Source organism: Myotis lucifugus, unplaced genomic scaffold, assembly GCF_000147115.1.
Source record: "Myotis lucifugus unplaced genomic scaffold, Myoluc2.0 scaffold_0, whole genome shotgun sequence".
Classification (NCBI taxonomy): Eukaryota; Metazoa; Chordata; class Mammalia; order Chiroptera; family Vespertilionidae; genus Myotis; species Myotis lucifugus.
Genome location: NW_005871048.1, coordinates 11,008,079 through 11,033,738, shown reverse-complemented (window position 1 = coordinate 11,033,738; position 25,660 = coordinate 11,008,079). Strand labels below are relative to the sequence as shown.

At 41.8% G+C, this 25,660-nt stretch overlaps 1 protein-coding gene across 4 annotated transcripts in view; it reads right to left on the bottom strand.

Moving 5' to 3' along the window:
* Positions 1–25,660, bottom strand: part of SEMA6A (semaphorin 6A) — a 128,799-nt gene that overhangs the window by 40,586 nt on the left and 62,553 nt on the right. For all 4 annotated transcript variants that reach the window (XM_006081124.3, XM_023745767.1, XM_006081127.3 and 1 more), the window contains exons 2-9: positions 18,565–18,701; positions 16,267–16,384; positions 12,228–12,288; positions 11,189–11,251; positions 10,364–10,465; positions 4,011–4,101; positions 1,129–1,248; positions 379–467 (exon numbers count right to left, since the gene is read on the bottom strand). In XM_006081124.3, the coding sequence (XP_006081186.1) occupies positions 379–467; positions 1,129–1,248; positions 4,011–4,101; positions 10,364–10,465; positions 11,189–11,251; positions 12,228–12,288; positions 16,267–16,384; positions 18,565–18,664 (744 nt within the window). In that variant the 5' untranslated portion in view covers positions 18,665–18,701. The remainder of the gene's footprint in view (positions 1–378; positions 468–1,128; positions 1,249–4,010; positions 4,102–10,363; positions 10,466–11,188; positions 11,252–12,227; positions 12,289–16,266; positions 16,385–18,564; positions 18,702–25,660) is intronic.

Below are 25,660 nucleotides of genomic sequence, written 5' to 3'. Positions count from 1 at the left end.
CTTTATTCAATAAAGATGAAATTTAGGACCCTCAGTTTGCTTAAAGGTACTGTATATCTACTCTCCCTGTGTGGAGCATCTCATTAAAAAGAGAAAACTGTTGAGTATACCTGGAAACCACATCTCAAGACACTTGAAACTCAGTATGAAATCACTGAACATCTGCTTATTACATTTTGAAAAGAAATATTTAAGACGTCCCCTGTACTCCGTTGCTTTTTTGCTAAAGCACCCAGGGCTTGGAGGCAGCACAGTGTTTCACTTCCACTAATCTGTGTATCTTCTCAAAATGATGACCTTGTCATTGGATTGATGGTTCCTATTTCAAGGTCATTCATAACCATATTGATCCAAAAGGGAGACCTCCTCCCCTCTTACCTTTCCCATGGTGTTGTACTCCACTGCTATTTCCCTGAAGAAGAAGTAGATATAGTCTCCATAGTCCACTGCTTGGACGAAATATGGTTCTGTGAACAAATTGGGAACTTTAATTGGGGACAAGTCACACAGTTGAAAGAATTTTAATCAATTGCAACCAGTGACATGTTATTAATTAAAAGCACAGGGCCATTAGACATTTGGTTAACACCAGCCGTTTCTAATGACTGCACACATGTGAGTGCTGGTGATTTCAGAAAGCATTCGAGCCTACAAATTACATGTTTCAGAAGTGGTGGCAACCAACAATGAAGACTAAATGAGTGCTGCCTATCCCTGTCTTTTATTTTCCACAATGGAATGCCCGCGTTACAGAGAGGGTTTCGTACACATCTCCTGTCAACCTGACTCACGCAGAGTTATGAGAGCTCTTTTCCTGTTCCCCGCACCTCCAACCCCCTGCTCCCCGTTCTTTTCATGTGGGACTCTGAAATGAGAGTTTGAGGCAGGAAAGATGAATGTAATGTGCTCTATTGTAGTAGCATTGGTAGTTCTGTTAACGTTCCAGAAACTCATGGGAAGTGAAAAAGGGAGGTAAATAAATCAGTTGAGGCAAAAGATGCAATTTGCACCTTCCCGTCTGTCAGAAGCCACTAATGAAATGAAACTAGTCTGGTCCCTTGGGACCTAAATGTCCCTCAAGACACCTATCGCCCCCCCCCACCCCTCTGTATTCTTTTGTTTTTTCACCTTTCAACCATTTTGAATCATGCTTGACGGTCCGTAGGGTTGGTCTGTCTCCAAAACTCCGGTAAATAACTGCATCGATGGCAAGGAAGTCAGTCACTGTGGCCGAGTATAGTTTTCCATCTTAGAAGAAAGAGAAAAGAGGTGAATGGGGTGGGGAGAAGACAGTGGGCATGGAGGGATAATAGAGACATACCCCAGATTGCTTTCCCATATCAGGCAAATTAGATAGGACAACTGGGAAAAATCCCAGAGTCACAGGGAAAATACTTGGCCCACATTCCTAACCATTTTAAATTGGGATCATGAGAGAGGAAACATTTTTCATTTTTAAATTGCACGGCAATTTCTAAGGAGCAGCAGCTCCAGGGACAGAGTGAATGAAAAATGCTGTTTGCTTCAATTGATTAGATGGTCCTTGACTGAACTCTCCAGGCCAAGGCCCCTTGGATGCTGCTGCTGCCACCGTGCTGTGGTGGACTGGATCAGCCGGGGTCCCAGGGGAAGACAGAAGCTGGTTGTTACCACCTGAAAGTTTCCGTTCAGCAGCAGTAATGGAGACCTCAGACTGAACAGGGGAGGGGAGTTAAGAAAGGGGGTTCATAAACAAAAAGGAGCTGACTAAACTGCTACTTAGATCCTGAGAGGCACTGTTCCCCTTTACCCGAGTCAGGGCTCATACTAAACCCTGCCAACTTGGCTACATTAGAGATAGGCTTGAGAGTACATCCAAAGCAAAAGGGACTGAATTGGACTAAAGATTGATCCCTGAAAATTTTGATTCTTTTCCTGGATTAGCAAATGCTTGGCACACAAATAATTAAATGGGATGTTCTAGAATAGAAAAATCTATATAGATGAAACAGAGACAATAATTATATTCAAACTAAAAAATTACTTCCTTGGTTCTTCTTTAATGGGTTGCATATCTTCTTTAATTATATGTTGGCACTTATGTACAATATAGTATTCTTTAAGCTCTCCCACTTGTGGGAAAGCATAATGGTTTATAAAAAGCTTATGCAAACATACCTAAGTAAAGTTCTTAATGTCTGCCTTTGGACTTGAAATAACTGAAAGTGGTTCAGGTTCAGTTTAGAGATGCCTTAATATCTGCACTATTAACAGCCATATATTAGCAAGTGTTGACTGTTTGGGTTAGATTGGAACTGCAGACAACAAACCTTTCTGTTGATAAACATATCTATACAAATCACAACTTTAATTATAGAATCATAACCCTACGTCACACAGATAGAACTGGGAAGTGGAGGGTAGGGGGGAGGTGTGTGTGTATGTGTGTGTTCCTTCTGACCACTCCCCACTACTCTTTTTGTTTTACATTCAACACTGGGTATTTCACCAGACTTTTACTTGTAAAACAGAGCACTATTCTGGCATTCTTGATAGTATGACAACCATTCAGTTGCAGCAAGGATCTTCTGTTAATAAGGGCTGAACGTGTGTGAGGATTCAAATATTCCAGGGAACACCTATTGAGGAAGGGGAGGGGCAGTCATAGGATTGTCTCATGTGGCTTGTTTTATTTAGCCCCTGGAAAGTTGGCTTTAGAAAATACTTTGCCATTCTCCTTTTACTACGCCAGGCTAAAATAAGTCCTCTTTTTAATTTAAAATTAAATTTACATTCTCCATTGCAGCCCACATCCTCCATGGTACCAACTAATGCAGGTTCAAGTGTCAGCAATGTGCTACAGTGGAAGTTACACATTTGGGAATGTACCCAAGCATCTCCTCTGCTGGGCTTGCTCCTGCCCATGCTGACATAGGTTTATAAGACCTCATGACCCTTACAATGCTGCTTTCCAGTAATACTGTGCTCTAACTTTGGCAGGGGACCCAAAGAAACAGTCCTTAACTGGCACAAGCTGTTTCTACATCCTGTGACTACAGATTTAGGACCACAAATGGATGACACTGAGGATGAGTGAGGTTCAAGGAGCTAATTTTATTTCACAATCAAAGGCCTAAAGCTCCTCATCTAGCTAGGATGTGCCAGTTTTTATCTTTTATAATGGAAATTATAACTAACTGCTTCATTGCTTGCTATAACAATCACTATTATGCCAACTCTTCTCCCTACACCCACCTCCACACACACAGCTGGCACTGAATTCCTAAACAAATTTCTAATTAAAGCACATACACTCATCCATAAAAATCTCAATCTGAAAATGATGGCTTATTTCCTGCTGCTTTATATCTTTTGCAATGGAAGGAAGGTGTAAGGATGGGGAGTATGGGTCAACCTAAGCTAACCAGCATCGTCCCCTTGGCTCCCACAACCTTTCCATCATAGATAGGCATGTAACCCAATCAGGTCAATGATATCTGAGAAGGTGTTTGCTGGAAACTGGGGGGTATGTAACCTCACTGCTCTGAGAGGGCTTCCAGAAACTTCCTAATTGGGGTTGGCAGGCATCTGTGACTGTGAGGTCAGCCAGTCTCTCTTAGAAGGAAATGAAAGTGAGCAGAAAAATGAAAAGGACCTTTGTCCTGGATGATATTAATAAATTGTTGGATAAAACCAACTCTTACCCTAAATAATAAATCTATATCAGTGGTTTAAGGTGGGGTTTTCTATTATTGGAGCCCAAACAGGCCCTAACCAATATGCCATGTTCAGTGCAAAACTATTAGCCTTTCCTGAAGGCACAAAAGCATGGGTAAGTATAGCAAAGACTTCTTTTAAGAAGCAAAAGTACAACTTCCATACTAATTTCAAATGGAAAAGGCATTGTTAATTATAGTATTTACCAGAGAAGTAAAGTATGACTGTGACTCTGCAAATCCCACAGAGTAGGTTTGCAGCAGCCAGCAGAGCACGCGGAAGCAAATGCATTGAGAAGAAATCAGAGCATTTACCTGCAAACAATGCGATGTTGGCATGTTTGGCATCATAGGGGCATCTGGCCATTCCACTAAGTTCATCCCCAAAAGGTTCCAAAGTATCCATCTAAATGAAATAATAGGACTTCATTAGGAACAACAACTCACAGTAGTAATAGCAACTAATATTTACAAAGCACTTAATGTGCTAAGTAATTCATATTCATGGTGCAAGGATCCTCAGATACCCTCTTAGGTAAGTTTATTGGTTTCAACTAAGGAAACTGAGGTTAGGAGAAATTAAGTCTCTCACTTGATCAAGGTTCTACAGCTAAAAGAGTCTGAAATTCAGTCATGTCTTCTTGACTCTTAATCATTACAATAAACAGATTCCCATATTCTGCTAAAATTGCTCTAGAAATGAGTGTCTTCTCCTTGGAGAAGGAATTTCCGAGGCAATCACCAGGAAAACATATTTGCTTCCCTCCTTCACCCCATCCCCCCAAATTATCTGTGCAGTCATGACCTCTACAGAGGAGGACCTAAGTTTTTGGTTTTGTTTTGCCTGAGGAAGTCTGCCTCTGTGGTTTAAATCCCAGGAGAAGACACCAAGTTCTTCCTTGGGTTACCTGGTAGACTAGTGTGACATCAGCAAAGGTGCTAAAACCTGGATGTAAGCAGAGCTCAGGTGGCCTTTGCATCTACTTTAGAAACATGTCCCAGCCTCAGATCATGGAAGCTCGGAAACTGAGGGGCTCACACTGGTGAAAGGCAGTGAGGGATGGGGCTGCTATTTGACTTCGGTCTCCTAGTGCCCAAACCAGGCCTTGTTACTGTATGCTAGAGGTTATCACTGGCCTGCCAGTGAATTTTGTTTGGCCATCTTAGTATGTAAAAAAAAAAAAAAAGACTAAGGGAGGAAGGAAGGAAGGGAGGAAGGGAGGGAGGGAGGGAAACTGAGCACTATTTTAAAATGGGATTTTTCACATGAAAACCTGGATTTCTTGCTTTTGAACAAGTGGGAAAGTCAATTTAGGCCCTTCTTACCCAAGTGGCAGCCACAAGCTACTGTTGAGTAATGGATACCCTGCCATTTCCTTCAAACAAGCATGTAGTATCCAGTATCAAGGCCCCTTCACCCACAGAATGTATCAACAGCCTACATGCTTCACTCCTACATTACCTGCCTGATCCTACAGGCATTTTCAGGTGTGGCAAAGCCTTACTAGCTATTCACCAAATACCATTTATCGTTCCTCAGTATCTCACTAACCTACATTTGCCATCCTCCCTTGTGGTTAGGTGTGATCACATGACTGAGTAGAATGTGAGTGTAAGGCTATGCACCACCTCTAGCTCTGGCCCCTAAAAAACTTTCAGGGTCCTCTGCTCTTATTCTTCTTCCACATTCTCCCTCTAGACACAGAGGATCCAGTGGACAATTCCAAGACCCTAAGAGATGGCAGAGGTATGAGCACACGTTGGAGCTTGGCCTCCTGAATAACCTTGTAGAACAAAATCTCTGTTGCTGACCAATGCTCAACTGTGAGGGTAGCAGGAAATGAAGTGCTATTGGTCAGCCACTAACAGTGGTCAGAGGCTGGCCCACCTTGACCAGTATGTTCAGTAGTTTCAGCCTCTACCTCATGGTCTTCTTCCTTATACCATGGAATCTTACTAGTGTTTAATCTCAGAACCACAGAGCCCATAAAATAATCTCTTCCACTTCCTTAATGTTTTATTTTTTTTTAAAAAAATATATACTTTTGATTTCAGAGAGGGAGAGGGAGATAGTTACATCAATGATGAGAATCATTGATCGCCTGCCTCCTACATGCCCCTTACTGGGAATCAAGCCCGAGACTTGGACATGAGCCCTGACCGGAATCGAACCTCCTGGTTCAGAGGTTACAGCTCAACCACTGAGCCACTCCAGCCAGGCAACATCATTAATGTTTTTATGCCCCTCTGTGATTCAGTCTTCTTTAGTTTTAGGGTACGTGGTTTATCATCTGGCAGTTGCATGGTTTGACTATAGATATGAAAACTGAAAGAAGATAAACCTAAGATAGCATTGCTGCTGAGGAAGGATCCATGGAAAAGCTTTCATCATTAAATCAAGGTGCTTGGAGTCACTGCCCAGAGCAAAGAGGTTTTACTAAGCAGCCGTTAGTGTTGTCCAGTCAGTAGTGTCTTTTGCCCTGAACCTCCAGAAACCATTTCTGGAATATGACAGGCCTTTTCTATCTGTAACCATTTTGAGATAGCCACTATTGAAGCCATCCTATTTGTTTAAACTGTAGTTGAGATTCACAAAGCAATTGTGTTAAAACCATATATTTTAAAGTCAGACACCCTTTAAAGCAAATGTACTATTTTCCCCCAGCACATTTTTTAAAAATATATTTGTATTGATTTTAGAGAGGAAGAGAGAGAGATAGAGAGATAGAAACATCAATGATGAGAGAGAATCACTGATCAGCTGCCTCCTGCACGCCCCTTACTGGGGATCGAGCCCACAACCCAGGCATGTGCCCTTGGCCGGAATCGAACCCGGGACCTTACAGTCTGCAGGCCGACACCCTATCCACTGAGCCAAACCAGCTAGGGCCCCAGCACATCTTTTATGAAAGTCTTTTTCTGATATTTTATTCCAACGAGACCTTCCTGATGAACTGTGACAAACTTTGCCATTTATGGGTCTGGCAAGTATTCAAAAGAGATGCTTAGGCCCTGGCCAGTATTGCTAAGTGGTTAGAGTGTAATCTCTCTCACTCTCTCCCCCGCTTCCTCTCTCTTCGTCCCTTCCTCCCTTTCACTCTCTCTAAAAAGAATCAATAGAGAAAAATGTCCTCGGGTGAAGATTAACAACAACAACAAAAAGATGCTTAGTACACAGTGATGCAACAGAAATGCCCTTCTCCCAAGCAGTGCACTGTGAAATCCTGGCATTGGGGAAACAATGTACAACGGGGAGATATTTTTTAAATGTACCTACTTCTAAAACAGTGGCCATAGCACAGCTATTCAAAGACAGGAAGCAGGGAAGAATTAATAGATTGGTTTGTGAGTATGGAAAGTGCAGAGACAAAACAATGCCACAGTGAAATCCTCTTTTCATGAAGCAAGAACTAATCTTTGCATTAGTCATCAAGTCTCAGACTTGACAGCAGCCCCTGGGAAATTAAATCACCGTAGGGTACAGATAAATATGCTAAGAACCAGCCTGACGTTTGCAAAAGTTCAAGAGCTTTAGAGCACAGGAGGGAAAAGGTATGGAGTGCAGTTTTAGATTTATAGTGGGTAGCCTTCAGAATTCTTCCCCAGATAATCTTATTTGGGGCCATAATCTTTCTAACACATTCAGACTTTTTTACATAAGTAAAGGCGTGGAGCAGAAGCAGAGAGCAAACGTTGTCACCTTCCTGCCTCAAGTTATTCTAATCAACTTGCTGCCTCTGTATCAACTATGGGATTTGGCATTTTCAGTGGAAGACTGGTCAGTGTTTTTGCTTTAACCCTTTTCGGTCCAACCTCGAGGCTGACTCGACAGACCAGGCGCGAGGAGCAGGTCTAACGTTGAGCAATAAGAACATTAAAAAGTTCAACATTCAATCCCGTCAATTAATTTGGACCAGACTGTTTGAATTCCCAAAATAACATTGGACCGCAAAGGGTTAAATCTTTGGCTCTAATCTGTTGATAAAAAGTGCTTAAGAGAGAGTCTGTCCATTCTCTCTGAAGCCAAATATAATATGTATTTGAATACTTTTCGGCCCTAGTCGGTTTGGCTCAGTGGATAGAGCCTTGTCCTGTGGGCCAAAGGGTCCTGGGTTCGATTCTGATCAAGGCTGTACCTCGGTTGCAGGCTCCTCCCTGGCCTGGGCCCTGGTCGGGGTTCGTGCAGGAGGCAACTAATCACTGTGTTTCTCTCACATCGATATTTCTCTGTCTTTCCCTCTCTCTTCCATTCTCTCTAAAAATCACCAGGTGAGGATTAAAAATAATAAATAAATAAATAAATAAATAAATACATAAAAGAACACTTTTCTGAGCAATGCCAAGTGTTCTCACGACCATTCGCCATGCTAGGCATATAGATGGGGACTGCACAGGAAGTACATCTTGTCTGGTTTTTCGGAGGCTCGTGCTCCTGGAACATGTCTCAGCAGGCGAGGCTAGCACAAGTGAGCGGAGAAGGTATCACCACAGGTGAGGCATCCTGGGAATGGAACATGTGCGGGGAGGATGAGGGAGATCACTCCCGGCCTATATCTTGTCATAAAAGATAGCCCTCCAGCCAGGGAGTGTGTTGGGATTTGTTAGAAGCATTTGTCTTAGTGAGTCCTAAACAATGACAAATGGAATATTAAGTGGTAGAATTAAAGTCAAAACTTCAGCTGTTTGCTCTTATTGGCTAGAGTAAATGGTCGACTGGATTGGTTACCTTTATTATAAACTGCATGGATCCTGACATTATTTAAGTTTTTGATACTTTATGATAGTATTTTTTCATCTATTTAGGTTTTTAAAAATATTGCATTAAAATATTTATATTTAGCACTTGAGTGCCTCACTTGCCTCTCCCTAATCCTGGTGCCCATTTCCAAGTATCAGACTGAAGATGAGCATTAGGGTAAAACAGACCCTCCAATGTCTAAGGCAGAAAGTCTCTGAAAACTGTGAAAGCAAAGGCTGGTGCCCTCCTGGTTCTGATACCTTTTCTCATTTTCATACCTCAGGGTTTCACTTTATGCTGGTGAAACCCAAATCTTAAGTACTCCCCACCTCTCTCCCTAAATCAAGGCTTAGCCATCCAGCTTCTTGTTAGATATCTCTGTTCCTGTCTCATAGGCATTGCCATCCGCAGTGCTATGCATACTCACATTGCACAAAACTGAACCCATCTCCTCACTACTCTGCTCAGCCCCAATGCTCTTCCATCATCCCTCGTCTAAACAAGGCAGCCCACTTCATCCAGTCACCCAAGAGACACCTAGTGGTAATTCTTAACTCTTCCCTCTCGTTATCCTGTGCTTCTTATCAGTTATTGAGTCCTATTGATTTTTGTCACTGAAGTATTTCCTGAATCTGTTCTCTTCCTTTCACCTATGAGGTCACCTACCTCCCCAGCCTCTTTTTTGTTATTACTTGTCACTTCACAGTCCATCACTCCAGAGCCAAATGAAGATTCCCAAGCTCAACTGACCAGGTTTACTCCATGCCCTTAGTTCACGCTGTCCCGCCTACCTGGATTGCCCTTCCCTTCATTTGGCTAACTTCTATTTCTTTAAGACAAAGGTTAAACATTATCTCATTCACTATCTCACAAAAATCAATTGAGCAGCTGTTTGGAGGCACTATGTCAGGTTCTGGGCAATCACAGGTGTGGTTCCTGCACTCACAGAGTTTAGGGGTTTCTTCTAGGCAGCAGGTGTTTGTGTTCCATATGTAAGAACAGCAGGGTGGGGGATGATTGAAGAGAGGGGTCATCTACCTCTTTCATCTACCTGGAAGCTTTCCCAGACTCCTCATCTCAGGCTAAGTACTTTTCTGTTGTACTTCCATAATACTCTGCATTATGTTGCCATGGCAGCAACCCTGTGGAATTGTGGTTTCTTCTTCCAGTCTGGCTTCCCTAAGGATGGAGACCTCTTGTCTGTCCTTAAACTTGGCCTGGCCATTGGAGAAACTCAATCTATGCTGAATGAAAGACTGTAGCAGAAAGAAGGGACAGGGAGAACTAGCAACTGTGGAGCCTGGACCTCAGATCATTGCCACCTCTGCTTTGCAGCCGGTAGCTCCCACTTCTTCAGCAATAGCTCTGTCAGCTGCATCAGAACTATCCAGATTTATTAAGGCTTTGAGAGTTAATTTTTTCCCCTTGCATTAAGGCCGAGGTACGTAAGGCCATGGTTAAGTAAGCAGAGTAGTAACTGGAATTAAATTACTGTGTTCTTGAAAATTTTACTTAGAGGAAAGTCTACAGGTTCCAATGGTCTGCTTTTGAGATACCTTTAAAAATAGGAATGACTCACAATACATATAAGTGTGTTTCTGTGCTCAGAGAGGTGGGAGGGAGGAAGAGAGAGAAAATCCACATGGTATGTGTGGTAAGTATGTTGGTGTTCTGAACAATAAAGAATAGGGTCTTATAGAAACCAACTTTGCTTGCTAGGCTCTTTAAAGACCTGTCAATCAATCCTGAACTAACAGGAAGCTTAGAAGCTTGTTCAGGATCACTCATGTGGAACAATACATTAAGTCCAGCAAGAGAGAGGAGCCCAGGTAGTGTTGAATTACCCCTCTTAGGTTGCTGCCGGTACAATCACAGTGAATTATGAAATACCTCCAGGACATGTGGTTCCAACAGAGGAAATCGCACTTACCTTATAGTTTCTGCAGGAAGGGTTGAAGGCATTAGTTCCACAGACAAACAAAGTATCATCGTTTTTCTTTAGAATAACTTTAATGAAGTTGTGACACTCATCCTGAAAAATAATCGAAACTCCTTTGTATTCAATCCATTCAACCCAGAAACCTGTTCTTCGCTGTGTACGGTGATCTAGACAGTCAGGTTAAAAGGAAGGTGGCCGAGGCGCCCGTCTGTTAAAAGTTTGAGCTCCTCCACATGTTTACCGGAAGATGATATTGACAACAACAATTGCCTTTAGAACAGTAAATAAAGACAGGGCGTAGAGCCTGTGTTTATGTCACAAAAAGAAGGCAAGCCTGGAATTGGCAACCTCCCATTGTGTTAATTTTAATGCCAGATGTCGTAGGGTTTCTTGATAGACAGGACGACTCTAGGCTGAAGTGTGGTTTTATGTGGTTCTGTGGCCAAAGGCACAACCCCTGTGTGCCTGCAGCAGCCTTTTCCGAGCTGTTCTGCAGAGTCCCTGGGGGCTTTGGACTGTGAGGTGGGCTGCTAGAGAGTGCACTTAGAGGAGTCAGGGCAGCCGGCTTTGTGTCCATAATCCCCAGTGCCCCTAAGTAGTTCATGATGCAGCCCTAGCTGATGTCCTGGTGTTTCATCACATTAAAAGCAAACTATTTTTGCAAATTAAAGCCTTCAATAAGTTGATGGAAAAAGCAGTTACTGGTGGTAAAGGGACTACTAGCGTGATCCATTCCACATCACGGTCTATGGCTAGAGATAACAGTCCAAACCTTAACCCAAAGTGTCAGCTGCAGGAGAAATGAAAATTGCCTACCTTATGTTTTCCCTTCATTCTGCATGTGTCTACATCAGCCTGTTTAGATTTCCATGTCAGTTTCTGCAGGGACCAAGAAAGAAATCAACGAGAGCTCAGAGATTGTTGTATTTGATTTTAGAAGTAAGAGTTCCCTTGGGGAGACTAGAGGCTGAACATATATTTATTGACAGCTTTCTACACCCTTTCTCCATGGTTAATTCACCATAACAAGAAAAGATTAAAGATGGAAATGTTCACTTAATTTTGAACTCCTGTGTATTCATTAAACTACAAAATGATCTTCTCTTTGAGATACAGATGGAGGAAAAAGAAGAATAAACAACTGTGGAAATTTCACATAAAATACCCAAATTAACTTGCTAAATTATGCTCATTTTGACAAAATACATGCCGTTGCCCTTTCCTTTCAGTTGATAAATCAATTTTCATAAAGCAGGCTTTTTCCTTAAAATATGGAAGTCATTTTCTTAAAAATAAAGGAGACATTCACTTTAGGTGGACAAAGCTTTAATTCAGGCTACACTCCACGTAAATTCATGCACTAAAGGGGTCGTCTACTTCTATGGCAGATTTTATTAACTAAAATACCTCCATGCGGAGATATCAGGGGAGCCCAGGCTATATTTTATGTCTGTCTGAAATGGATAATGATCAAATTCCTGAGCCACAACAGTCAAATCAAACTTAATACTGCAAGACCTGGAAACATAACATTTAAACATTCGTGGGACAAAGTTTTACACATGAAAACTGATATTTTCCTGGACAAACATGGCAATATTTTATTGAAGGAATATAGGAATTACCTAAGACTCCAAAATGTGTATGCTCCCATATGTGATGAGTAAAATATGACATATACAACTGTTTCTGAACACATATGAAGCCCTAACTTAGCCCCAAATTAAGATCTCACAAAATTATCTTAAATTATTATTAGCCATGTCCTCTCAATCCATGCATTTAAAATACAAATTCTCTTCAAGAATTATCCTAAAGTCCTTCATTTCAGAAAGATGGTTTTAAAACTACTTACTTTGCTACAATAAATTTCTTCTGCGTGTGATGTGTCTATATCAACAGTATAAATATGGTCCCTATAAATAAAGAAAAATGAATACAATGTCAAACATAAGCATCAAGACAGTTCATTTTCTCCTGAATGAGTATGTATCTCACCAAAGGCAGATAAATCCATATCCCGCTATAAAAAAACAAGACACCCATGTGCAAGGAAGTGGGAAGAGCTTTCAGCACCTTTGGATATGGTGGCATCTATTATGAAAACTCCCCTGCAGTCTCTCTCCTATCAGAACTGTAACCTCTGCATATCGTAGTTCAGGAGAAAGGACTACGAAAGGTAAATTGGCCCCCAAACTGGAATACAGGTGGGTTCCCATTTCAGTATCTTCAAACCCATGTACCAGACACTTGGTATTCAGCATGCCACATCTGTTCATCACGGGGGCGAACGAAAGCTAAGGTTTATCTCCGTCTCTCAGCCTTCGCTTTGGTGATATGATTGGCAAGACGGAAGGTGATAAAGGGAAAATTATTTCCAGAAGTCACTCTCTTCTTCACACAAGGATGGTCAATTAAGGTCTAAAATGTACTTGAGCCTAAGTTTCCTTTCCTTGCTTCTGTTCACCTTCCTGTTTCGCTGAGAACTTGGGTTGTCTTTGTGACTCGCTGCCAATCTCCCCTAGGAAGGGGAGAAAGGAATCGGCAGCTCAGGTGTGGGGCTATATTTAAACATCCCCTTCTGTTTGAGCTGAGTACAAGGGTGTTTTTGTCTGGAATTCAGAAGAAAGAAAAGAAAAGAACTACACTCAACTGGGGAGATGGGGGGCTAGTGAGGGAAAGCAAAACAGCTCATTTTCCTTTGAAATAACATTGACTTTTTCTAAAATGCAGGAAGTCCTGAGGCTGGAAAATTACCCACAGCTTTAAACCAAGACCTCCAGGCTCCCATGCAGACTTTCAAGTCCCTCATTACTTAAAAGGAAGGCGGGGTGGGGAGGGGGAGAGAAAGGAAAGGGGAAAGAAAGGAATTATCTGTCAGGATTTACTTCAATCACCCCCTCCACCAATTTTTCCTCCCAATATTTTTGAAATCTGTTTGCTACCATTTTAAGAGAAGGTACAATAGATAAAAAGTAAAAACAGGCTCTCTCATGTGAAAATAAAAGAAGAGGGCAAGGCAGTGGGCTTAGAAAATTTCCTTGCCTGCTATGGAAGAGAGAGAGAGAGAGAGAGAGAGAGAGAGAGAGAGAGAGAGAGAGAGAGAATGTGTGAGGGGGAGAACAGGGAGCCTGCTTTGTAAATTGCTGAATTGGGAAGTTCTTCAAACTTCAGTAGGGTGCCAGAATTTCGCTGCCCTTTAATTTCCAGGCAGTTTTATTGCATTCTTTTATTACTTGTTTGACTTTATTGGTGGTGCTGTGGGTCAGGCTCATTATTGGAATGGAATTGCCTATTACTTTGGAATCAGGTTTGAGACGACTCCAGGTTTTCTTTGCCCTGCCTCTCCTCAAAACTTTAAGTAGGAGCTGAATATATGAATTGTAAATTAACAGCTGATTAATATGCATTGGCAATTCCTCAGAAAGCTCTTGGATTGCCCCCTCCTGGCATGACCTGTTTATGTTAATTAGCAGTTTAGAGATTAAAGGGGAGAAAAGAATTTACAAAATGGATAATAATGAAGCAGCATTGAAAGGGGTTCTTGCCATCAAGCCTCAGTCAGTCCCTGGGTTCTGGATGGCGCTTCCGATTGCTGACACCAACTGTCTAGAAGAATTGGGAAGCCTTTAACAATACAATCTGTGAATGAAATCTCCTTTTGGACAATGCAATCTTTTTCAATATCCAAGAGATCACATTGCCCAGCAAACAGAAGCAGTCCAGGGTCAAAGGTTATTCCCAAGCACCAACGAGTGCATCCTAGGATTCATACCCAGCTCTTATTGAATTAAGTTATTTGAACATAAACTGACTTAATCCTAGGCCTTCCTCTTTCCCATTCCAGTAAATACCACTGAATTGTGTTGCCCTGGCTTGAGCCTGGTGGAAGGATTTAACTTGAAATGGTGTTATTTGCTGCCTAGGAACCTGGATCTCTCAGAGCAATGATGGGAAATGTGAAATTAAAGTGAGAGGAAAGACGCTAAACATGGCAGCCACGGAACTCCTTTAGGAATCTTCCAAGAGTGTGTATTGGAGGGCAGTGGCTGAGTATAGAGTGAAACAGCTTGTCAGTGCTAGGGTTTCATAAATGTTACCTCTAACAAAAGGCGAATCTGCTTCATAGTTTTTAAAAATTGAATGTGTTTCTCCCTTTTCCCCTTCCATTTCTTCTTTCTCCTTTTCTTGGTACAAGGGGTATTTAAAACGGTTTTAACCAGCTGGAATAATGGTCAGGATTAAGTTTGCATAGCACTTTGCTCCTAACTCAGGTGCACCCTGGAACTGCAGCCCACAGCCATGCTACATCATCAGGCATATCATCCAGAGATTCCATTGCAAAGTGAACAATCTATAGAACATTATCGAGTCAGCCTATTTCTCACAGACCCAATGTTTAATCATTTGTTTGGATACAAATGTAGTCTTCCCGCCCTGCTACATTTAGGAAACAAAAAATATTTAAGAAGAAGTTAATATTCTGCTACAGACATGTCTACTGAAGACCTTGTTGAAATGCTTTTTAATGAATGCATGCAATGACTATGTTCTTGGGCAATAGCTCTTAGAAGGTTATTCCCAGGACAAATATTACCACCTCTACTGCTCAATAGGCTGTACAGTATAGGGAGTAATGACCCAGATTCTAAAGCAAGACCATTTTGGTTCAAATCCTGCTCTGTCATTTGGACCTAATCATTTACCTCTTTGTACTTTGGTTTCCTCCCATAAGACATGGGAATAATAATATCTCCTTCTCATAGAGTTTCTTTCAGGATCGAGTGAATTAACATTTTTAAAGAACTTACAAATTATATTTGCAATTTATAGGGCACATACAACTAGTATGTACTATATGGTTTTTGTGAACTGAAATTTTAAAAAAGTGTTTTGACATTGCTCCCTGTGACCAAATGTGGGGTACTTACAGGATATTTTAATCTCACCAGTGGTTTTGTTGTTGTTTTTACTTTATGTCATACAGCTTGTCATTTCAGAAAATCTACGTGCTTTAAAAAAATCAACCACTGTTGTTATTTGCCTGTTCTTTACCTGTGCTCACAGCCAGACAAGAACCACAAACACAATCTCTATTTCTTTCTCCCTGTGTGAGATTATTAATCAGTCTAGACTCAGTAAGACCACAGTGGAATTTCACATGATGGTGTTCCTTATTACTGTTCATTTAGAGATTATTTTGAATGTGCTACACACCTTCAAAAGGGGATCATACATTGTTAGAATCCCAAGAGACTTCATTAAGATAATCTATTCCAACCTCTCATTTGACAGAGAAATATTCCAGGTAAATCAAGAGCGAACTTAAAACAAAAGCCTAAATCCATGTGAAGGCTGTTTAGGCAGTTTTCTGACCATGCCAGTCAGCTTTAAGACATAGTGTGTTTAAATGACATTTCCCCAGTGGATGAATATTTTCTTACTAGATCCAGATCAAAGACTCTTTGGGTGCTACTGCCAATCTGTTAAAGTAATGATATATACTATCCATTCACTGCAGAAATACAAACAGGTTTAATATACACAAACTATATAATAATACATGTTTACACATTCAACTTAATTGAACAAACAAGTATCAAGGAGAAAAGCACTCTACTCAGTGCTTGAGTAAATATTTGCATATATGTTCCAGAAAAACATTGGATTACTTGAGTCTAAAATCCAAAATAGGCAATTATCTAAAGCCGTATTACATCAGACAGACACAGAAAGTCTCAAAAGAATGATTGCTTGACACACTAAAGTAGCCTTTAATTAAATAACACTCTGTTTGGGAATGTCATGGTCTTTAACAAGATGTATAGCGGGTCCATTTACATCTTAGGACCTTCGGATGCTTGGAAAGCAGAGCTGTGGACCAGGCCACTCACCGGGCAGCGATGTAGAGGGTCCTGTTCATGATCATGATCATCTGGATGTCCAGTCGGTGCCTCTGCGTGCTGTTCCGTCCTGGCTTGTGGCCCACAAACACCGGATACTGTTTTGTATCTGTGAAAAGAGGAGATGGGGCAACAAAGGGAAAAGGAAATCAAGCCAAGAATTGACAGGGCAGGGAGAGAAAGGGGGCTGTCTACAAAACAAAACCATATTTAAGTCAGACCATGGCACCATTTTCCTTCTTCAATGAGTCTGTTATTCTAGGAAAAATTATGATGGAAGAGTGCTCTTTAAAAGAATGATCATGTTACAGTTTCATTTTCAGATGGTAATAAGCCTGCATTTATATTTCCAAGCGTCACCATTTCTGACTGGTCCCTCTTCCTGGGGCTTAAACTTGCAAGTGAACCCTTTACATGAAGGTGCTCTTTTTCCCCAATTCTCTTTTCATCTTCTTTAGAGTGCTAAGCCTGGGGGGCAGTCTGCCAAAGATCTTGTCTCGGGACAAAACTGTTTCAAAGCGGCCTTCCCATCAATCACCACAAAGGCAATGTGGTCTGGAGGCGAGAGCCCTCGACCAGGAGCCAGAAGAAAAATACAGTCTCCACAGGCGTCCAGTTGGAATAATCTGCCATTGAAGGCGGCCCCGCTAGGTTGGTTGGCATTCTAGGAACTGTGGGAAGTTCGCTCTTGAGTGAAGCAATTGGTTGATCTCACAGTAACGGGCACTTTGACAGGACAGGGTCAAACTGAGTGTAGCCAGTCGGGTGATCTGGACTTTCCCTGGCTTGGAGAGTGAGTGAGCCTATTTCTCCTTTCTCACAGTTCTCTTTGGTTGACAGTGAGCAATTTGTAATAATGCCTGACCTTTAGACATACCTACATCTCAAAAACCTCTCTGCCTTTAATCCTACAAACTTCGGAGCACAAGCATTCCCCCAAAGAAACTAAGGAGGAAAGAAAGATGAGTCACACTTGTTTTCAGGGGGTTGGGTGGGCATATAATGACTCAAAAACCATTCACAGATTTATGCCCAGACCCATCACTATAAACCTCAGTAGTATCTGGGCATGACTCACAGTGGGTGTCTTATTCAGGAGCCAGAGTTATTTTACTCACAATTAAGCTTTAGTATGGAATTATCTCGTGCCTTTCTCTCCACTGCTCTGAAATTTCATTTACCCATTCATTAAGGAGCTTGCTCAAACAGTAGCATGTCTCGGTACTATCAAGGTTCAAGTGCTCACTGGAGTATCCTTTTCAGCAGCACATTTGGGCTGGGGTCTCTTCTGTATACCTATCTCAAATGGTGCTAAATAAGTGCTTCCTAAGGTTTGGTACCTTGAATTAAGTGGACTCTGCCACTTCAAGAATGATGATCTTGAACTACATAATTTGGCCTCAGTCATGCTCTGACTTCTGTTCTCTCATTGTTTTATGTATCAGTCTCGCCACCTCACCTTATAAAATTATCTTTTTCATCCTGGACCATCCAGCAGAAAGCTGGGCATTAATGGATCTTACTAGTATTCCATATTAGTTTAAACACCTTTTGTATGGTTTATTCAATGTTTGTTTTGGGATAATTACTGGGAAAATATATATTTGGAGAAAACGCTCTCTTTCATTTTTACTGTGATAAAATATTTTGTCTTTTGGAGGGAAGGAAAAAAAGTAGTAAATTGGCTGCTCCATCCAATATACAAGTAAATTTTCTTCATTTGAGGAGTCAACTAAATTCTCAATCATGTTGCTTTCTATCCTTGACAATGAAGCAGACCAAAAGGAAAGTTGTATAAACAGTTAAAATAGGCCCTCAGGATTAAAATTCACTCTACCTAAATCTAGCAATGATATAATCTCTAAGTCTAAAAAAAAGTTAATTTTTGTCTCTAGAATGCTCCAAAGCAGTCTTACTATTTTCTGTTCTTATCTTCTAGAAAAATTCATGTTAATTGCATATGAAAATGTGCAATACTAGTAATACCCAAGGGATAGTGATATTGTTTCACAGCTGGTTTCCAGCTGGATCACAGCCTCCATGTGGTAACGGAGACTTCATTGAAAGTATTGAGGAACGTTTCAAATGCTCACACATATGTGTCATACAACAGCATTTAATGAAGTTATAGAACGGGCATTCCACCGACTTGACTTGAATTAACTTTGCCACCTGCACAAGTTCAAAGTGACCAACAAGTCTCCTATTCTATGAAACTTTTTAATGTTTTACTGGTTGATGCAGGCTACAGTGTCCACAAAGGGAGAGAGTGGGATTGTGGGTACTTACAGTTGCCATGCGAAATACTGATTGGCTCAGAATCTTCTGGGAAGCCAGCCCCAGCGCAGTGCAGCAGTGTGAGATATAGCAGCAAGGCTTCTGGCCTCATAGTAGTTCAGGGGGAGACTTTCTTTCTCTACTTCACCCTGCCAAAGAGCAAAGAAGGATTTTCTTTCTCTTTTTGCAAGTCAGCTTTATTCAGCTCCATAAAAATGAAATGGCCTTGAAGATAAATTTAAGAGAAAAGAGGTCTCTGCTTCATATCTTTTCCATTGTGAATTCACTGATTATTGTGTTTCACATAAGGAACCTGTATCCATCCATTACCCCACGGCACACCGCCTTCCCCAGGCACCCGCGCTTTCACAAAGCTTCTCCCAGACATGTGACAGAGAGCCTTCGTTCCTCTGTCCTCAGCCTATAATAGGCTATTATCGGCGGCTATTTCACAATTATGTAACGGCACCCCTCAAAATGTGAACAACTGAAGAAACATTTTTTTTAAAGGTGTAAATCCCTTTTCCTTCTCAGCAGGTTTTTAGCAGCAAGACATCCCTCAGACGTGTTTTGTTTGGCCAGCCCAGGATCTTTCAAAAATTTGTAGTTGCCAGTATTGAAAAATTAGGAGATTTCTAACCTTTAGACAAATCAGAATATCTTTCTTTCTTCTTTTCTTTTTTTTTAAATCCTCACCTGAGTATTTTTTTCTATTGATTTTTAGAGTGAGTGGAAGGGAGGGGGAGAAACATAGAGAAACATCATGCAAGAGAGACACATCAATTGGTTGCCTCCCACCAGCACCCCAACTGGGGCTGGGATCGAGCCTGCAACTGAGGTACGTGCCCTTGACAGGAATTCAACCCAAGACCCTTCAGTCTGAGGGTTGACACTCTAACCACTGAGCTACCAGTTAGGGGCAGAATATCTTTCATATTGACCTAAATAACAGTTCCTCTCAGGCACCACACCCCTCCCTACTCCCCCCCCCACCCCACACACACACTCCTATACCTATAACTGGTCCCATTCACTATTTCTATTACCTGCTTGACCCTTTAATTGAGATTTTCACCCTTGCTTTCTGGAATTCCATAGTAATTCTATAGTGACCTTAGACATACATAAAATTACAGAGTCTGTGATTAAAAAGAAGTAAATGGCTCTTTTCAGACTCTGAAGAATACTCTAGGAAGAATTTGAAGCCACATCTTGAAATAGGAAGGTTGATTTTTTTTAAAAAGCATATCTCTGTATATTTTAGTCTCATATACCACCTTGCAATGAAATAGTCATGAATAAAAATGCCAGATATACTGTTCTACCCATCTGTATTTTCCTAAAGATGCTCTTTATGTGTAGAAAAAAATCTCTAAATCTTAGAAGTAACAACCATTCCATGTAGAGCAGCTGGATACAGTGAAAGAAGACTATTAAAACAGTAAATATCACATCATTCTGAGGCATATTTCAAATAAGCGTTGATCTATCAGGGAAGTTCATGTAAAATGAGGATATCTTTTCATCTCTCCAGAGTAGTAAAGCCTTAGAAGTAGCCTGCCAAAGATGATCTCTTTTGAACAAAGCTATTTTACATTATTCGATCAATCATTTAAGATTTGTGTGTAGAAAGGTCAAACTTAGTAACAAACTGCTAACTTATGCTTTTTAGAACACCACTTAATATAAGATACCTATGTCTTTCTTTTTCATGCCAAAAAAAGCATTAACAAGTCCGGAGTGTTGCATTACAACTTATAATTTTACAGTCACAGCTGGGTCTTAATCGTTTTTCAGTTGAAAAGTGCACATTAATTAATTGGCTTTATCTTAAAAATCAAAGAGGGAGAGAGGCTGAAAGAATAGCCTAAGCAATTCCATATCTTCAGCTCTGATGTGTAGATTAAAATTAAACTTTAAATGATTAGTTGTTCTAAGGGGTGACCTGTTACCAAGAGACATAAACATGTATTTACAGACAGGTTAAACACAGCAGCCCATTCATCCATTCATGTGCCTGTTCTTCCTATTCTGGAGAATCTCATCCCAAAGTGAAGAAGCTCTGAGGTACTCATATTTGTTTCTGATAGTTTGCGTTCAGTATAACAATGAAGAGGTGAAATCCTATCTAATAAAAGACAAAAAGGGTAATTAACCGTACCTCTGCTACGATTCCCATTGGCTAATCTGGGCAATATGCAAATTAACTGCCAACAAAGACGGCGGCCGGCAGCCATGCAGCTGAAGCGAGCAGGAGGTTTGCTTGCTCCAGTGATGGAGGAAGCCAAGGTTCCCCGCCTGCCGCGGCCCGGCTCTGAGCTCCGAAAGCAACAATGTTTTAATTATAGAAGCTAAACAAACCCCAGATACCTGCTTTCAGCCGGCTGCGGCCTCAGAGCTGGGAGCACCAGTGACAGCAACAATGTTTCAATTATAGAAGGTAAATAAATCCCAGAATAAAAAGAAAAAGAAAAAAAGGAGAGGCTGGGAGCTTCAGTCGCCCGCCAGCCTGAAAACGGCCCTCAGCCCCTCACCCAGACTGGCCAGGCACCCCCAGTGGGGACCCCCACCCTGAAGGGGGTGTGGCCAGCCTGAAAACAGCCATCAGCCCCTCACCCAGGCTGGCCAGGCACCCCAGTGGGGACCCCCACCCTGAAGGGGGTGTGACCAGCTGCAAACAGCCATCAGCCCCTCACCCAGGCTGGCCAGGCACCCAAGCGGGACCCCCACCCTGATCCGGGACACCCTTCAAGGCAAACCAGCTAGCCCCCACCTGTGCACCAGGCCTCTATCCTATATAGTAAAAGGGTAATATGCAAACTGACCCTAACAGCAGAAAGACTGGGAATGACTGGTCACTATGACACACACTGACCACCAGGGGGCAGATGCTCAATGCAGGAGCTGCCCTCTGGTGGTCAGTGCGCTCTCACATGGGGGAGCTCTGCTCAGCCACAAGCCAGGCTGATGGCTGCCAGTACAGCGGTGGTGGTGGGAGCCTCTCCTGCCTCCACAGCAGTGCTAAGGATGTCTGACTGCAGCTTAGGTCTGCTCCCTGCTGGCAAGTGGACATCCCCGAGGGCTGCCGGGCTGCCAGAGGGATGTCTGATTGCCATCTTAGGCCCAATCCTCCGGGGAGCAGGCCTAAGCCAGCAGGTGGTCATCCCCCGAGGGGTCCCAGACTGCGAGAGGGCACAGGCCAGGCTGAGGGACCCCCTCCCCCCAAGTGCACAAATTTTTGTGCACCGGGCCTCTAGTCAATAGTAAGAGTTAAGTAAAACATAAACCAGACATCAGTTGGCTGTTATATTTTAGATGAGAAAGTATATGGGGAAGAGGAAGCGGCAACATTTACCAAGAGCTCAAGAGCAGTATTATAGTGTTATACAGGAGCATAGTACCTCAGAGAATTTGCAGCATGTAATGGAAGAATAATGGCACTCAAAAGACTGAGTCTCATTTCTTTAGCAATCTTCGGGAATATATGTATACTTTTAAAGATTAATTTTTCTTGACATGACAAATGAATCTCTATCCTTCCACAACTGCATTCATTTTTGTGCAGATGTCCTACAAGCTAATAAAGTTCTGCTATTTCATTCTATCTCCCGATTTTATCTTTTTCCATCTTAAAATTGGGTTAGATACAACATTCTCAACCCAAGAGGCTGGCAGGAAGAGCATTGTATGCAGAATAAATCTATGTATTATACATTTCAGTGGCTTCTTTTAATCCCTACACATAGCCAGGATCATGGCTGAGACGGGTTATTTAAATTTCTCCAGGTTTAACTCTGGCTGGTGTGGTTCAGTGGTAGAGCATCGGCCCAAGGACCAAAGGGTCTTGAGTTCTATTCCCAGTCAAGGGTACCTTCTTAGGCCCTGGTCAGGGTGCTAGTGGGAGGCAACCAATCGATGTGTCTCTCTCTCTCCCCCTCCCTCCTTTCCACTTTCTCTAAAAATCAATGGAAAAAATATCCTCAGTGAGGATTAACAAAAAAATTAAATATCTCCAGGTTTACAATAGGGCTCTATGTCAGGAAAAAAAAAAAGCTGCTTTATGTGTCTTTCTATCATCACACCATCAAGTTGTTAGCATGTACATCATATGGGTGAGGATGTTCTGGCAATACTGGTTAATCTTGGCCAGTCCACATGAACCCTTTACAATTTTCTTCAGCTGAGGCTTTGATGTATAGCTCCCTTCCTACACAATGTTGGGCTCTAAACCTTGTAAATATATAGTCAATATGTTTTCTTATTGAAGTGATTACTTGGTGGAGAGATCCCCCTTCAATCACATTGTCATTTTCCATCCTGTAGAACATAGGTTGGGTATCCCCGCTAAGAGCAATTGGATTGGCTGGGAGAACAGAAGCAAACAAGAACTTTCCACTGTGCTTCAAAATCTTGAGTTAGCTGGGCTGCCGCGATTAAAGATATTGTTTAGGTAATCTTTGAAACTTGAAGTGTTACCTAAAAATGTTTTGGGGCACCTGCAGACATTTGTTGGTTTCCCTCTCTATAACCCTGCTTATAGAGGCTAACATGACAGACTAAAGCAGCTATCCAGAAAATTAGATAATGGGAAGACTGTCAATCTGAGGATTCTAAAAAAAAGTAAGTAATTTACTTCAGAAGGAAGCTTATTATGCCTGAAATTTCCATCTAATTGTCTCAACCTTCCATTATGCTTAGCCTGAAGAGAAATGCCCTTTGTAAAATACACCATTACTATAAAGTTGTAGTCTTATTCTTTCATAACCCACACAATTCATGGAAAACCTTAAGAAAGTTTAATAGGCTTCTGTTGGTGAATTTATTAGGTCTGTTTGGGTTAATCTCAAATTAATTATACAACTTTAGTCTGAGTCAGATGGGCAAGAATTGTGTTGACTTTCTACACGCTGAGACCCGAGAAAAATTCTTTTTACTGTAATTTTCCCCTATAGTTTTTAAGGCCAAACTGATGCATAAATGGTGTTGTGACAGCAGGTTGCCGTGAGCTAAATGGACCTTGCAGAAGGCCAGGAAACTAGCCTTCAGGTATTCCAGATTGAGGACCAAACAAAAGGGGCTAAAAAGAGTCTGTTTGAAAATCCTGTGACTGTGTTTGTGTTGATAATTGTTTTAAAAATGATTAAATATTCCACCCCCCCCATACCCTTGTCATTCATATAGCAGGTCATTGATTCAGCAAAGCATTAATAAAGGGAATGTCACTAGAGCTGTTAGAGTAGGTAGAGCTAGATAGACATGAGCCGGATAGATGGCTACCATCAAGGGGAACACAAGGGAGACGTAACAAACAAGAATTAACCAAGAGTTAGAAGACACAAAAGTGAGGAAGGGAGAGACTTGAAGCCTCCTCCAGGATGTGGTCTATAGCTTAAATCCTGGTGAGGCATCCTTGAAACCTGAGGAGGTTTTCAACTCAACTCCAGGGTATGAGATCTCCAATGCCCAAATGAGTTGGGCATTTGGTTCAGCTTTGGCCAGCTAAGCTTCCTGCTTAGACTATATCTGAGTGTATTTCCTCTTCTTACAAATAAACTCTTGCATGCTTTGCTTCTATTTGGTACCGTCTCTTGTTTGAATTCCTTCCTACAAGCAAGACAAGAACCAAGGGCACAGAGACCACCTCTGACAGAACTGGAAATGATTATGAAGTCCGAGAATGAGGTCACAAATTGCCACATCTTATTTCTGATTAATCAGGTTAACTTCATAAGAGCCACTAGCACTGGGAAGCCCAGCCACAGAACCACTCACATTTACCCCAAGACTAGGCCAATTCCCTGCCCAAGTATTTCCCCAAATCCTGCCCCAGCAAAATCTACTTGAACTCACAAAACTGGTAGGACTTGGCCAAAGCTGGCTCACAGAGAACAAATAAACAAATAAATTAGTTGCTAGCATTCAGGAGGGGAAAAAAAGTGGGGGGAGATTTAATATACAACTTCAGATTTCTGGTTTCTTAAAAAAAGAAATCAGAGGTCTGGCTTTGTGGGCCAAAATTACACATGGCCTACATTCCGGAGCTGGGTAGTAGCTGCCAAAAGCAGAGGGGGTGGCCCCTCCAGTTGGAAACATTCCCACCACTCTCCATTGTCTTATGAAGCCTTTCTCACCCCCTAAAACTCTACTGTCTGACCCTGAAAACGCTGAGGGCAACCTTCATGCCACTCAGGAGCAGCACCTCACCACTGCTGCTCGAGTTATTGTGCTCGTCCTCACCATCATGTGCAAGTTGCTCTGTGTCAGTCAGTCTTAGCAAGTGAACCTGCTAAGTGGGACCCAATGTCTGTGCACACAGATGAATAGATGAATGTTGTTTTAAACACCCCGTTGGGCTGCTCCACACTGTTTGCATGTCCAACTGCAGCAAACAGTTCATCAGTGCACTTGGACTTGGCTGTAGCAGTATAATTTGTGTCTGATTTGGTACAACAATAGCATCTTCCAGAATACTGGCATTCAAACGAACACGTTAATAATAAGTGGAAAAAAGATGAGAAAAATAATTTACCTAGAAACTAGCAAATACAAAACGTGCTTGATAATTGTGGCCTAGAGATAAAAAGGAAGTGATAGTAGTGGCACTTTTTCTAAAAGGCAAATTACTACCATGTTTCAGCAATTCTCTTAAAAAGCACATTTTCTAGCCCTGTCTGGGTGGCTCAGTTGGTTGGAACGTCATCCTGTGCTCCAGAAGGTCGTTGATTCGATTCACGGTGAAGAAACATACCTAGGTTATGGGTTGGATCCCCGATAGGGCTGTGTATGGGAGGCAACCAAGGTGTTTTTCTTTCTCCCTTTCTCTCTCTAAGTTCAATAAAAACATATTCTCAGGTGAAGATTTAGAACAGAAAAGCACGTTTTCTACTGCCATCATGGGAAGTTTTAAAGATAATCAATAATTCACACTGGCCTTAATAGAAAGAAGGGTAGGCTAACAGTGTGACTCTGGGTAAGTCACGTAGCCTCCTTGGCCCCTGGTTTCCTTACCTGTAAATTGAAAGATACGAAATGTAAAAGCCTATGATACTCCTCCAGGCTCTGAGATTGTACAATTCTAGGTGACTGCCCCGATGAAGAAGGGAGTGGG